Here is a 15,598-nt window from a genome sequence, read left to right as displayed (position 1 = left end):
GACATGTGCTGGCGAGGGTGTGGAGAAAGGGGAGCCCTGGTACACTGCTGGTGGGAATGCAGACTGGGGCAGCCACTATGGAAAACAGTTTGGAGGTTCTCAAAAAATTAAAAATGGACCTGCCTTTTGACCCAGTGATCCCACTTCTAGGAATGTATCCTGAGAGTCCTGAAACACTAATTTGAAAGAATATATGCACCCCTATGTTCATAGCAGCACTATTTGCAACAGCCAAGATCTGGAAGCAGCCCAAGTGCCCATGAGTAGATGAGTGGATAAAAAAGCTGTGGGACATTTACACCATGGAATACTACATGGCCATAAAAAAGAAGGGTCTCTTATCTTTTGTGACCTAGTGATTACTATGCTAAGTGAAATAAGTCAGTCAGTGAGAGACAAATATCATATGATCTCATTTATATGTGGAATATAATGAGCAAAAAATAAACTAATAAACAAAATGGAAACAGAGACATGGATACATGGAATAGACTGACAGCTATTAGAAGGGAAGGGGGTGGGGGGACCAGATGAAAGAACATGAAGGGATTAGCCAAAGAACATGTGTGCATAACCCATAGACACAGACAATAGTGTGGTGATGGCCAGAGGGAGGGGGGTGAAGGTGGGGGTAGGGAGGAGGTGTGCAAAGGGTAGGGGGGAATGGGGACCTTTGTAATAGTGTAAACAATAAAAATAAAGTAAAAAAAATAAAAGTTTCTGTATGTTTATGAAAAAATATATTTTTTAAAGAATTACTATTTGTCACTGCCAATGTTTGAAAACCATTCTTCATAAACTTGGACTGGTTTTTGTATTTGCTTAAACTAAGTGGGTAATTCTGTCCCTGTTGCTCCATCAGCGCCAAGAACGGATATCCTTTAAAAATAATTTTAACTTAAAAAAAATTGAAAAAGATCAAATAAAACATATGACCATGGAGAAATGAAAAGGGAGCTAGCAGAATTCACAGGAGGAATTAAGGATTTAAAATACATAATTAGAGAAATAAAAAGCCACATTTGAGACTACAAAAACACAAAAGATACAGTAACATGGAGGGCAGGATTTATAAAACTCCTTTTAAGAACAAAAATAGAAAATGGCAAAAAGAAAAATCATTAGAAAGGAGGTAATACAGACACCAAACACAGTATCTCTGGCATATGCATAATTGGTATTCCTAAACTAAGAGGACAAAACAAATGAAACAGAGTATTTCAAAATTATTTTTTAAAACTTTCCTAAAATAAATGAAGAATTGAATTTGCAGATTAAATTTGTACAATACTTCCCAGAAAAATCATTATGTAGAATGATCAACACAAAGTTGTTTCCAGGAGCAGGATAATAAAAAAACTCACTGGCCAGGTAATTTAGGGGCAGAAAAATCAAGTCATCTGCTGTGGCTGAGAGAAAAAGGCTGGGTTTAATCTGACCTCCCATTTCTCCATAGCAACATTTAATGACAGAGGAAGGTGGAGGGATTTTTCCAGAATCCTGAAAACAAGAAAAAAAAATTATGCCAAAAAAGATTAAGCCAAATGCCCAGCCCGTTTGTTTTATGCTTATGGCAAAAGAAGACATTCTCAGTTTTGTTCAGATTCTGGGAATCGTGAGGCACTAATGAGTCCTTCTTCAAAAACAACAACTTTTTAATAAAAAAAAATCTATCCCAAAAGAAATGAATCAAAAGAAAGAACTCAGCAGAAGGGAATACATGTTTTAAAAATACTGGTAATGAGTATTGAATATATTTAAATAAATAACAAAATATTATATTTATTATTTAAGAAAAATGTGTTTATAAACTTTAACAAGGTAAAATTTATTATTGATTTAAAAAAGTGTTTGTTGATAGAGAATATACATTTGCTAATATCTTTATCTTTCAGAAGAAGAGCCAAAGACTACTGAAAAACTTGATGAATCAAATGTAATGCTTGCTTCACTTTAAAAATTGACAGTTGATATTAAAATTTATATTTGTAGATAATTTCTAAACATCATTCAGACAGAAATCCAACATAGCTTATTAATGCTCTGATAAACTCATGAGTGGCCCTTTATGGGTCACACCAAAGTAAGGAAGTGACCAGAAAGAGTCATTAAATAAAATTAAACAGTTTTACAAATTTAAAATATTTTATGTGGCCAATGAGCAAGAGTGTGAGGAAAGCTACTGTAACCAAAGTAGGATGGTATTAGGAAAAGATTAAACACATAAATCAAAGGGACAAAACAGAGCATCCAGAAGTAAACTCACACATATATGGTCAATTGAGTTTCAACAATGGTGCAAAGATGATTAAATAGAGAAAGGGTAGTCTTTTCAACTAATGGTGCTGGCACAACTGGATATCCACATGCAAAAAAAAAAAGGAAAAAAAAAAAGAAGATAAAACCTCAGTCCATATCTTACACCAAATACAAAATTATCTCAAAATGGATTATATGCCCAAATGTAAAACCTGAAATTACTATACTTCTAGAAGCAAATATAGGAGAAAATGTTCATGGCATTGGGTGAAGCAAAGCTTTCTAAAATACGATATCAAAAGCACAATCCACAAAAGAAAAAGTTCATAAATTGCACTGTATGAAAATTATAAACTTCTACTATTAAAAAAATACTCAAGAGAATAAAAAAATTTTTGGTAATTTTCCAATTACAGTTTACATTCAATATTATTTTGTATTGATTTCAGGTGTATAGCATAGTGGCTAGACAATCATATACTTTATGACATGTTCCCCCGGATATTTCCAATACCAGACTGACACTATACATAGTTATTACAATATTATTGATTATATTTCCTATGCTGTACTTTACATCCCCATGATTATTTTGTAACTACCAAGCTGTACTTCTCAATCCCTTCACCTAAAAAGACATTTTAAAAAGGCCCTTTGGAATATTATTTGAATCAAAGGTTTCAAAGTTGTAATTTAATATTAAAAAGAAAAAGTAGGGTTCATCATTCCCCAAAGTCTCTAATCTCCTAACCCTTTCAGAGTGGAGGGGCTAAACTAGCCACCCTAGATGCCTTAGTCAGTCTACTCAGCTCACACCAGAGGCCCAATCATGTGTTAATATAGCATCTAAGGCATATTACTAACACAACTATTACAGTCTATATGATCCACATCTACTCAAATCTATTTCAATTGCAAGGGACAGAAACTCTAACTAAAATAAATTAATTAAAAAGTAACTTCTTTGGCTAATGAAGTCCAAGGGTAGCTCTAACTTCAATTAGTGATGTCATCACAACAGAATCCTTAGGAGTTAGACTCTTATTTAAACAATAACAACAAAACCTTCCCAGATACCAAACAGAGCTTATTGGGAAATTGCTTTATCTATGTATAGCTTATCTTTGCAAGCTAATTACAAGCTTCTTACAGACCTGGGCAACTTCTTTTGCACCCTAATCATATCTAAAATTGGCTAGATGGATATTGAACAGGTATTATGTAAAGTCTGGTAGATCTGGGGATGATGTCTCATTCACGTTGGCATCAAAGGGCATTTAAAAAAAATTTTTTATATCCTTTTGGAAAATCTGGGCTAGAGAAAGTACAATTGTATTCAAAGTTTTTGAACGACTATATCCAAGCAGTATTAGTGAATAAATTTGAGTTGGTTAAAAAAAAAAAAAAGCCTCAAACAGTATTCCAAAGAGCTCTGTTCTTGGCCCTACATTATTTAAAAAAATTAAACTTGGATAAAGATATAGGTGATAAATATCATAACTTCATCTAACAAAACTAGGATATGATAAATGATAAACATGTATTTCACAATGTTCTTAAAATAGTTTGGTCATCCAAACATTACCACTGGCTAAATTTTGGTGTACTTCTAGTCTTCACATTTTACCTACTTTTTTGTATATATATTGTTGGCTCCACTTTTCCCCTGAGCATCAAAGTTCTGGCTGCCAGCTTGTCTAGACTTACATCCTTACAACTCCAAATCTAGTGGGAAGAAAAGCTTTCCTTTTCCAACAACTCAGAAAAAAAAAAATGACTGTCCTGATTTCCATTGAACAAAACCAGATTCCAAGCCTGTTCATAAATACCATTCGCAGAGGCCAACTTGACATGATGTTCTGGTTGGCCAGCTCTGAGTTCCACGCTCACCACCTGGAAGCGAGTGGTGGTGTCCTCAGCCACATCTGAAGAGTGGAGTAGAATGGGAAAGGGTGGGTCCCCAAGAAGAATGGAGTCAGAGTGGGAAAGGGTGGGTACCCAAGAAAATTTCGCTGATGAGCTGCTAAACAACAAACCACAGAAGCCAGGTCTCTGCCCTCTAGGCACTTACATTCTTCTCAGAAAAATAACAATGTTAACAGGTATTTTCAGTATGAGGTGGTAAATGCTGTAATAAAGGTTACAGGGTAGAGGGGCAAGTAAATTCAATCTGGGGGGTAGGATAATGGCTAAGAGAGTCCCCAGAAAGACATGATGCCTAAGTCTAGAAAGATTCATAAATCTTTACGAGGTATAGAAGAGGGCTCTGGAGTGACGTAAGGATGTTCCCAGATATCCTTGACTTACAAGATTAGGTTCCCTTGAAGGTAGGACTCATGTCTTATCTTTGCCTCCCTAGGATCTAAAATGGTGCCTGGAGACTACTGAACACTCTATGAATTTATTAATATTCCCTCATCATCGCTTCAACAGAAATTCTGTGGGAATTTGGAAGGTCGATATTGAACCTCACTGTTCAGAGAAGGAAACTGAGATAGAGAAGCTAGGTCATCAGAATCACAGTGCCAGCCAACCAAGGGCCACAGGAACCCTCACAGAGGCAGGGACACATCCAAACCAAACTCCAGACATGAAGAACAGCATAAATCTTAGCCTTGTGTTATTACAGCAGGAGAGTGAGAAATAAAGTAAAAGTTTTAGTATGATTAGCAGTTCTTATAAAGCCCCAAACACCAAATTTTCCTCTAATAATTTCAGATGTCAAGTGGTAAAACATTATTTTACAATGTCCTTGAATAAATAAGGACTGGGGGGAAAAATGATAGGGAAACATGTTTATTTGGGTGGGTTGCTAAGCAACACCACACATGCCAGAGACTCCTTCCCAAGGTGGAATCTGCGAGACCAACTGGTTCTTCAGCCCAGGTCTACTTCATTGGTTGACACTGGAAAATAAAAGCAAACAGGAAACAAACATGCAATTCTAATAATACAGAAGTCAGCTGTGTGGAGAATACTAAGTATTAAATAAGACTGGGCTATTTTTAAAGTTGTCTTTAAAAATAGCTTTTCTGCTTGGCCGGGAGCGGTTGAGCGTCAACCTAGGATCCAGGCGATCGGGGTTCAATTCCCAGTCAGGGCACATGCCCCGGTTGCGAGCTCAATCAATGGCTGTCTCATCATTGATGTTTCTCTCTCTCTCCCCCTCTCCCTTCCTCTCTCTGAAATCAATAAAGATATATTAAAAAAAAAAAAAAAGATTTAAATAAAAATAGCTTTTCTGAGTGTCCACAGTGGCACTGAGACTAAGAGGTGGGGTTTCTATAGCATGTCCCCAGAAGGACCCACCACACAGATGAAATAAAGCCAAATTGCACCCATGCTGTTATCTATCCCACAAGGTGTTTCAGGCCCTATAGATTATTGAAATCTGTGCTATGGCAATATGATTGTGGCAACTGGACGATGAAAAATATGAGTTTGTACATCTCACTTATCTAAGAAGGGAAAACTTAGCATAAGAAATAGTTTTAAGATGAATATTAAAGGAAGGAATTCTGTGGATAGGGAGCCTCAAGGCCTGCTTCAGCAAAAGCGAGGAGCTCTGAAGGGGGGAAAAACATGTCAAGGTAAAAGTACAAAAGAGAACGTTAGTAAGCCAGAAAAAATCAATAGGTATTTGAGCATGAAACATATTGGCTGGTTGGTGGAGATTTTATAAACACTAAGACTGAAATTAGTAGTGAAACTCTTGAAATGTAAGGTTTAGGACACAATGGACCAAATTATATTACACAGGTATTGCTGTGAATTTTTTAAAATTTATGTTTATTGTTAAAAGTATTACATATGTCCCTCTTTCCCTCCCCCCATTAATTCTCTCAACCCTGTACCCCTCCCTCTAGGCCTCCACCCCACTATTTTCTGTGTCCCTGGGTTATGCGTATATATTCTTATGTTAATCTCTCCCCACCCACCAAACCCTTCCCTCTGAGACTGATCAGTCTGTTCCATCCTTCTATGTCTCTGGATCTACTTTGTTCATCAGTTTATTTTGTTCATTAGATTCCACATGTGAGTAAGATCATGTGACACTTGTCTTTCTCTGACTCACTTATTTCACTTAGCATAATACTCTCCAGGTCCCACCATGCTGTCTCAAAGGGAAAGGGATCTTTCATTTTTATAGCTGCATAGTATTCCATTGTGTAAATGTCTGAGATGATGCTTGATATGATTTCAATCTTTTTGAACTAGTAGAGACTTGCTTTGTGTCCTAACATGTGGTTTATCTTTGAGAATGTTCCATGTGCACTTCAGGAGAATGTATATTCTGCAACTTTGTAATGGAATGTTCTGTAAATGTCAATTAAATCCATCTGATCTAGTGTGTCATTCAGAGTCACTGTTTCCTTGTTGATTTTTTTATCTGGAAGATCTATCCAGTAAACTCAGTGGGGTGTTAAAGTCCCCTACTATGACTGTATTGCTGTCCATCTCTCCTTTAAAGTCCTCCAGAAGTTTGTTGTTGTTTCCAGCCTGTGTGGGTCTTTTGTTCTAAGGTGGGTCTCTTACAGACAGCATATATTTAGGTCATGTTTTCTTATCCATTCAGCCACCCTAGGTCCTTTGATTGGAACATTTAATCCATTTATATTTAAGTTTATTATTGATAGGTACTTATCTATTGCCATTTTATTTCTTTATGCCCATGTTTCTCATTCTCTCTATTTCAACTTATTACAGCAGTCCCTTTAACATTTCCTGCAATGCTGGTTTGGTACTGAAATTTCTTTAGCCTTTTTTTGTCTGGAAAGCTCTTTATTTTACCATCTATTTTGAATGAGTCTTGCTGGATAGAGTAGTCTTGGTTTCAGATCCTTGTTTTGCATTACCTTGAATACTTCATGCCAGTCCCTTCTGGCCCGTAGAGTTTCTGATGAGAAATCAGCTGACAGCCTTATGGGAGCTCCTTTTGTAGTTAACAGATTGCTTTTCTCTTGCTGCCTTTAAGATTCTTTGTTTTGAATTTTTGGCATTTTAATTATGATGTGTCTGGGTGTGGGCCTCTTTGGGTTCTTCTTGCTTGGGACACTCTGTGCTTCCTGAATTTGTGTGACTTTTTCCTTGATTAGTTAGGGAAGTTTTCTGCCATTATTTCTTCAAACAGGTTCTCTAACCCTTGTTTACTTTCAACCTCTTCTGGTGCTCCTATGATGCGAATATTATCACATTACATGTTGTCCCACAGTTCCCTTAAACTGTCCTATTTTTTAATTTTTTCTTTTTGGATCTCTGATTGATTTTTTTCTACCCTGTCTTCTAATTTTCTGATCTGATCCTCAGCTTCCCCTAATCTGATGTTAATTCCTTCCAATGCAGTTTTTATTTCTACTATATCATTCTTAAATTCCTTCATAGTTTCTATATCTTTTTTCATACTGTTGAGCATCTTTATGATCAGTGTTCTGAACTGCATAGCTGATAGATTGCTTATCTCCATTTCATTTAGTTCTTCTTCTGGAGAATTCTTTTGTTCTTTCACTTGGGGCTTGTTATTTGTCTCCCCATTTTGGCTGCCTGCTTGGATTTGTTTCTACATATTAGGTAGATCTGCTAGGACTCCCAGTCTTTTGGATGGTCTCTGGTGCAGGCCAATGTCAAATGCTATTTGTGACTGACCTTGAGTACCCTGTTTGAAGTTTTCCACACTCCACAGCTTGTGGTTTCCTCTGCTGGGACTGTGTGTATTTGGACAGGACCAAGATGTACACCAAGGTCTGCTTTACCAAGCCCTGGGTCCAGAAGCAAATCACGCAAAGATTAAAAGCACCCAGAGGCTGTTATTCAGTCTCTTAATGAGCCTCAGCCTTTAGAAACTCCACAGGGTGGGGCAGCTGATTATTATGTCTATTAAGAAGGTTCAGGCTGTAGCAACTCCACCCGTGGGGCCAGAGGGTTTCCAGCAGGGTGGGGCAACTGCTTCCCCTCCCCCCAAGCAAAAGCTGCTTGGAAGGTAAATGTCTGCCTGAGAAAGATGTCCTCTGCTATATAGGGGAATGACTCAGCACCAGAATCCAGATGGGTGCCCTCTGGTCCCCCAGCGAGCCCCCCTGGATTCTCCTCACACTGTTTTAGTCCACTTTGCCTCCACTGGAGCCCAAGATGAGTGGCTGCATATGAAACTTTGTGCATTGGCCCTTTAAGAGGGTGCCTGCATTTCCATGGCAGACGGAAATCCTGCTGCTTTTCATAGCCAGATGGTATGTGGGTACTTTTCTCAGTTCTGGTGCTCTGGGCAGGGAAGCCCAGCTTGGGGTTTAGACCCCCAGATTCCCTACAGCTAAGACATCCCTCCAGACCTTCAGCTGCTGCCTGTGGGAGCCCAGCCAGCCCTGTCACACCTCCACATTTCCTACCAGTCTCTGTGGTCTCCGCTTTTTGTCCCTGGTTATGAGGGTGCTCTCCAGCTAGTCTTCGGTTGCAATTGATTATTCAGGGTGGTTTTTCTATATTTTAGTTGTAATTCCAGTTTGGTGCTGGTAGAGTGTCAGTGTATCTTCAATTTGCCGCCGTCCTGGATCTCACTGCTGTGAATATTTTAAATCACATGTTTTGCAATGATTTGTAATTAGTTGTATGCACACAGCTAATTCTGAATTATGTATGTGTGGACACATTTTCAATCAACTCGAATTCTTTTCCAGAGAAGGGTACAGTCTTAGGAAGAATCTTTCAGATTAAAAAAAAAAATTTGATACTATAAAAAAAGGCATTATTATAAATTACAAAATAAAATTTGTACTTCTTAACATACATCTGGAGTCTTCCTTGATCTGACCCTACCTACTTCCTCCTCCCATGCCTTCCCTTTCTCTTCTCAATCCCCTCCTGTGTTGAAAACCTTCACTATGACTTAATACTAAGTTACATTCCGCCGTCTATTGTTATTTAGACTAAGCACATGTACCTCTCCAATGAGATTATAACTCCCCAAAGGATGTGTTCAAATAGTATTTTGTTTTGTCAAGCATATACTAACTAAAATAATGATGTTATTTTCTATGCACAGTAAAAGTGCAGAATTTGAACCGAATAAATAGATAGTAATTAAATTAACTTGTTTTATTCTATTATTCTTTGATATTATCGTTTTCTCATTCAATATTCTCTACCATAGGTCTCTGGACTGTAGACCTACTAACAAAAAATAGTAAGAACAAACAAGAAATGAACACACTAAGCAGCAGTCTGCTGTATTCTAAACCTTGAACTATGGAAAATAAAAAAAATCTTTGGGAACAAATATCACAAAACTGAAAATAGTATTTTGAGCAGTGACTTTGTCATAGCTTCATGTCATAGCTTAAGCTCCTCTCAGGGCCCTAGGAGCCCAGAGGAGCAGTGCTGGTGTGTAAAAGTTAAAAAGAGCTCTACGTGAAGACTTAGGAAACCCTGCACTTTGTCAAAGGTTTAGCTGTTTAATTGAAAATGATGGCACCTGACCAGATTTATTCATTCCCTCGACAAACCCTCAGAGAATGCAAGTTCCTTGAAGGTCGGGCTTTTTGCCTGATCCATTGATTGCACTCTCTCCTAAGTGTTGTGCCTGGTGCATAGTAGTTGCTCAAGAAGTATGTTTTGTGGAATCCTCTGTTGCTGGGCATGGAGCCTCTGTCCTCAAGAAGCTCATAGTCTGGTTGGGACAAAGACTTCCAAATGCTCGATTTTAACAGATGAAAATATTTATCATTATTAATATGTAAGAGCTAATAATAGCTAACATGAGCATTTACCATGTGCCAGACAGTATTCCATGTGCCTTGCCTGTATTAATTCACTCAATCCTCACAACAACCCTCTGACCTGAACACTCTATTTCCCTTTTTATAGGCTTAGGAAGAAAAACAATTTGCCCAAGGTCACACAGCTAGGATGTGGCAGAGGAGGATCTGAACCCAGGGTTTTGAGTTAGCACACTGTAGGCACAAGCCAAAGAGTAAGTCTGACTCAAGGATCACTGGAATTTCAAATGAAGCACTAGGAACATGGGATAAATGTTTCATGAAAGCCCATCCATTTGGGACATGTGGTGCTTCTGAAATTCAGGATGCCCCAGAATCCTCTGAAACCCTGGAGATTCTGAATCAATAAGGTTGGAGTGGGGCCCCAGAATCTGTATTTTTAACAAGTGCTGCAAGTGATGCTGATAATCCTGTGATCATGTTTTTAAAACGCTGCACTAGATCTATTCTCTAGCAGAACCCTTCAGCTCAGATTCTGTGGTCTCTTTTCAGGCCTGGCGCTCCTCTGGCACGTGCTGGTTCGGAATCCACTGACTATGCAGTCAATAGTGCTGTGCAGGGCCTCAGCATCTTGGGAGAGTTCCTGTATTATAGGCATCATAATTCTGACAGGACAGTTACTTGTGGTTTGTCTGTCTCCTTTTGAGGGCAGAAGCTGTTTCCTATTCTGCTCTACATGCCCAACTTTCAATTCAGTGCACAGCAAATGTCTTCAGAATGAATTGACAGCAGGAGCCATGCTTGTGCTCCAGACTCACAAGCCCTGCCTTAAGCAGAAGACAGATACCTAGCAGGATTAGGGGATAGGTAGCCACGATTACCTAAGAAGCCCCATATTATGAGCACATGGGGGACCAACAAAGGATGTTGCACGTGAATGTACAGGATGGGAAACCATGCTAGAAAAGTAGACGGGAAGTTGTCATGGGCTGAATCATGTGTGTCCCCATCAAGAGGTCATATGTCATATGTTGAAGTCCTAATCCCCAGTACCTCCAAATGAGACTGCATTTGGATATAGGGTCTTTAAAGGGTAACTAAATTAGGATAGGCCTTAATCCAATATGACTGGTGTCCTTATATGAGGAGATTAAGACACTGACGCAGAAAAAGAGATCACATGTAGATAGTGGAGGATAACTGCCACCTACAAGCCAAGGAAAGAGGTATCAGAAGAAACCGACCTTGCCAACACCTTGAGCTCATACTTCCAGGGTATAGAATTGTGAGAAAATAAGTTTCTGTTGTTTAAGTCACCCAGTCTGTGCTTTTGTTATGGCAGTGCTAGCAAACAAATACAGGGGCAGATTATGAAAATTTACTAAGCCAAACTATGGAAATTAACTTTTATCCTGTAAACTATCAGAAGCCCCCAGAGGTGTCTGAGCATCAACGTGCCATGAGCAGCTTTGATTCTGAAGTATAATTTGGAAACAGTGGAGCCCCTGAAGTGGAGAAACGCAGTAGGATGGACAGATACTTGTTTCAGTGTGGAACCGAACAAGACACAAGGGCCCTGGGCTAAACCATTAACAAGGAGAATGAGAAAACAGAGGCCCTACCAGAGAGACAATGCTGGGGCAGAAGTAACAAGATTGGGGGAAAATGAGGCGTGGGATGAGGAGAGATGCAGATCTCATGAAGTGTAGCTGGGGAGTGAGGACAACAATGCCACAAACCTGAACTGGGGACCCAGGGGGTGAAGCAGGCTTAACAGAGGAGGGTAAAGGTAACTAGTTTGGGGTAGGTTAAGTTTCTGACTATTGCAGAGAATAGACGTGGATGTGCTCCGTGGAGTGAGAAAAAAGCTCTGGACCTTGGGCCTGATAGGAGTCTATGTTACTGGGGGCCCCAGCAGGAGTGCGGGGGGCCGGGGGGGGGGGGGGGGGGGGGGCGAATGAGCTCACGCTGGGGGCACCAGCGATCCCAGAGTCCCAAGGCCTAACCATGGGGAGCCACAATGGGTGGAGAGAGGACGGACCACAGACTGAAGAAACAATTCAAAACGCAGCCGAAAATGGAAGAGGGGGCCGTCGAGAGCCAAGGAAGTCAACGCGAGTAGTTTATCGGTAGTTTTCCAAGGAAAGAAAGCTCCGCGTCCCCGCTGCAGACCAGCTCAGGCTGGATCCCACTAGTTCGCACGGTCCCACCGAACGCTCCCCTCTCCGTCCCCGCACTTTGGTAAATCGAGGAAGAACCGGCTGGTTAACGGGGACCGAGCAGTAGCTCGGGGTCTCGCGGACTGTGACAGCCCCGCGAGCCCTTCCCCGCGGCGGCCGGCGGGCGGGCGGGCGGGTCAGGGACTCCGTCCCCGCCCGGGCCCTTTCACCCGAATGGAATGCGGGCGCGCAGGACTCCCGCTCCCCTCGGAACGGGCCCGGGGCCGCTCGCCCAGCGCGCCGGCCGCGGGGCGGCTCCCTCGCGCCTCCCCCCGACGCGCGCCCCGGCCGCTGGGCGAGGCGAGGGGGAGGCGGGCCGAGGGGGCGGGCGAGGGACGCGGGGCTGCGGGGAGGTCGGGGGCGGGGAGCAGCAGGCGGCGGGCCCCGGGAAGAAAGGAACATGGCTCCTGCGGCGCGCAGCGCCGAGCGCCGCTCGGGGCGGAGGCGCGCGGGGCGCCAGTGACCGCGATGGTGAACTCGAGCCGCGTGCAGCCGCAGCTGCCCGGGGACGCGAAGCAGCCGCCCGCGCCCCGAGCGGCGGGCCCGGGCCGGCTGATGGCCGGCGGCGCGGCCGTGGGAGCCAGCCTCCCGGCCCCGGGCGGCCTCCGCGAGCAGAGGGGCCTGGAGATCGAGATGGAGCGCATCCGGCAGGCGGCCGCGCGGGACCCCCCGGCCGGAGCCTCGGCCTCGCCCTCCCCTCCGCTCTCGTCGTGCTCGCGGCAGGCGTGGAGTCGCGACAACCCGGGCTTCGAGGCCGAGGAGGAGGAGGAGGAGGAAGAGGAGGAGGAGGAGGTGGAAGGGGAAGAAGGGGGAATGGTGGTGGAGATGGACGTGGAGTGGCGCCCGGGCAGCCGGAGGTCGGCCGCCTCCTCGGCCGTGAGCTCGGCGGGCGGCCGCGGCCGGGGGCTGGGGGGCTACCACGGCACCGGCCACCCGAGCGGGAGGCGGCGCCGGCGAGAGGACCAGAGCCCGCCGAGCCCCGGCCCCGCGGGCGGCGGGGACCCGCTGCATCGCCACCTCCCCCTGGACGGGCAGCCGCCGCGCGTGGCCTGGGCCGAGAGGCTGGTTCGCGGGCTGCGAGGTAAGAGCGCGACCGGCGGCGGCTGGTGCTCAAACCTGAAGCGCGGGCGCCGGCCGCGGGCTGCTTCCCGGGCTCCTCCTCGCGTCCCCCGCGTCCCCGCCTCCCTTGGAAACGCGTCCCCCTCCTCTGCTAACTCCGCTCCGTTTCCGGCCCGGCGCCGAATCCCGCCGCTCGCCGCCGGTGCACGTTTACTGGATGCGTCCTGCTTCGTGCAGAAGAAATGTCAGCGTGTTTTAACTTATGGAAATACGCGAAAGCCGCATTAAAGCGGAAGGATACACCTCGGCATTGATTTTATTGTAGGGGGAAAATGAATAGTGCCACTAATGGCGGTTGTACTGAATACTTGCTCAGTTAAAACGGAGGTTCTGCATGAGAATCCGTGGGCTGCCGCGGGGCCCGGCCCTCGGCCCTCGCGCCGCTCGCGCAAGGGCGGCCTTCCCCAGGTGGTGGGAGGAGGGCCGTTGGCTTGTCCTTGATGTTGTTTTGATGTGTGTGGTTGTTTCTGGGAGGGGTGCTGTAGAGAACACCGCGAATAGAATAAAAGATCTTTGAAAACAGTTATTTGGCCATTTCTAATTCTAGGCATTTTCCTAAAACAGTTGGGGGAGAAAGTTACATTGTTTAAAAAAACTTGGAAGTATGTTTTTAAATAACTAAATTAATGTTCTTTGAAATTCCAACAAAACAGTGAAGTCACCAGATACCAGCTGTGTGTAAATGTGTCAGTTGAGTGCACCCAACTCTCCAAAAGGCAGGAAAGGAATTTTCAGACTTGCCAGTGTCTATTAAGAGGACACAAATTTTCCAAGGGCAGATGGGGATCCTGTTTTTGCAAAGTTTTGTCAGAGGCATCCGTGGAAAAGAGTTGCGTTTGCTCTTACCATCCGAATTATTTTAATCTCCGCTTTTAAGAGTTTCCATTCTTAGTTCTTTTGAAAATGTCCTTTCCCTTTTCTAATCTTTCTGTCAGTTTTGGAAATGTTGCACAAAAAACCGCCCAGGTATTTTTATAGCAACCCGATTAAGAACAAGTCAGGCCTACATACAGACCCTAGTTCTATTACACATTGACTGTGTGATCTTGAGCAAATTGCTTAACCTCTCTGATCCCCAATTTTTGCATTAATTTTTTTAAAGAGATAATCATATTTGGTTCTTGACTTTGGAGAATTAAATGAGATGAGACATCTAAAATGTATAACAAGTCTCTCTTATGTTGTGAGAACTTTATAAATTAAATAAATTCCAAAAAGTGTACATTTTGCTACTTTTACATTAGTGCTTTCGCTAGTTAATTTGATTAAGAGCATGGAAGAGAACGAAAGATCCTTTTTGAATAACCTGTGTGAGTAGATTACTAAAAAACTAATATTTTTTAAGGTTTAAAACTGGATTCAAACAAATTATATACAGTTGACCCTTGAACAAGCAGGAGTTTGGGGGCACTGACCTTCTCTTACAGCTACAGTCAGTCCTCCCAATGTGTCGGTTCCCAACCACAGAGTTGACATTTGAACAACTGGATTTAGAGCTGGATGGGTCAATTGGAAAAATATCCCAGCATAAGTGAATCTGCTCAGTTCAAACTCGTGTTGCTCAAGGGTCAACTGTGTTATTTTACATCGTTTTAAATGTGCTTTTAAAAATATTCACTGAAATGAGGGTAAAGTTTCTTGTAAGTTAATATGTAATAGTAAATCATGATCCTTTTAACTCAGGTAAGCATTTGATAACACATTTAACCTGTGAGTAAGCTCTAATGGAATATAATAAAATGAAATACATATTTTTATGTGAATGTATATACAAGTCAATTTCTTTTAAATTAAACCTTCAGAAAATGTACAATGAATAAGCTCATATTCAAATCATAGCTTACCAATCAATGACCTAATTAGTAGAAGAGCAGACTCAGAAAAATCTTAATTATAGAAAATTTTAGAATAAATTTAATTTTATTACTTTTATGAAGAGCTATAATTGACATTCTTGTCACTTGTTAAATAAATAACATTTGTTAAATACTTAGCACCTACTGTGAAACTAGGACTCTGCTAGGTGCTACAAAAAAGAAATAAACTAAAATAGTATGTCACCATTTTCCTATACACAAACGCAGAAAAGTAAAATAAATAACCATGAATGAGTTGTGATTTTATTTTTCCCTCTTGGGATACCAATGACAAAAATCTTATATGCATTATGTAAGTAGTGCCCTAAGATCAGAACAGAAAGTGCCTTTCAGTTTCTCAACTTAGGAGAAATTACTCAAGGTTAGAGTGGTCAGGAGCTTCCCTGGAGGTCTCCTGTCTTTGTGACTTTTTACAGCT

At 42.2% G+C, this 15,598-nt stretch overlaps 1 protein-coding gene across 1 annotated transcript in view; it reads left to right on the top strand.

Moving 5' to 3' along the window:
• The first annotated feature begins 12,637 nt into the window (after positions 1 to 12,637).
• PKD2 (polycystin 2, transient receptor potential cation channel) overlaps positions 12,638 to 15,598 on the top strand; it is a 49,655-nt gene continuing 46,694 nt past the window's right edge. Inside the window, exon 1 of the mRNA XM_087826615.1 lies at positions 12,638 to 13,265. Coding sequence (XP_087682741.1) covers positions 12,653 to 13,265 — 613 coding nt within the window. The 5' untranslated portion in view covers positions 12,638 to 12,652. The remainder of the gene's footprint in view (positions 13,266 to 15,598) is intronic.

This window comes from Miniopterus natalensis, chromosome 1 (assembly GCF_054644295.1).
Source record: "Miniopterus natalensis isolate mMinNat1 chromosome 1, mMinNat1.hap1, whole genome shotgun sequence".
NCBI lineage: Eukaryota > Metazoa > Chordata > Mammalia > Chiroptera > Miniopteridae > Miniopterus > Miniopterus natalensis.
This window is presented reverse-complemented; position numbering and strand designations above follow the sequence as displayed.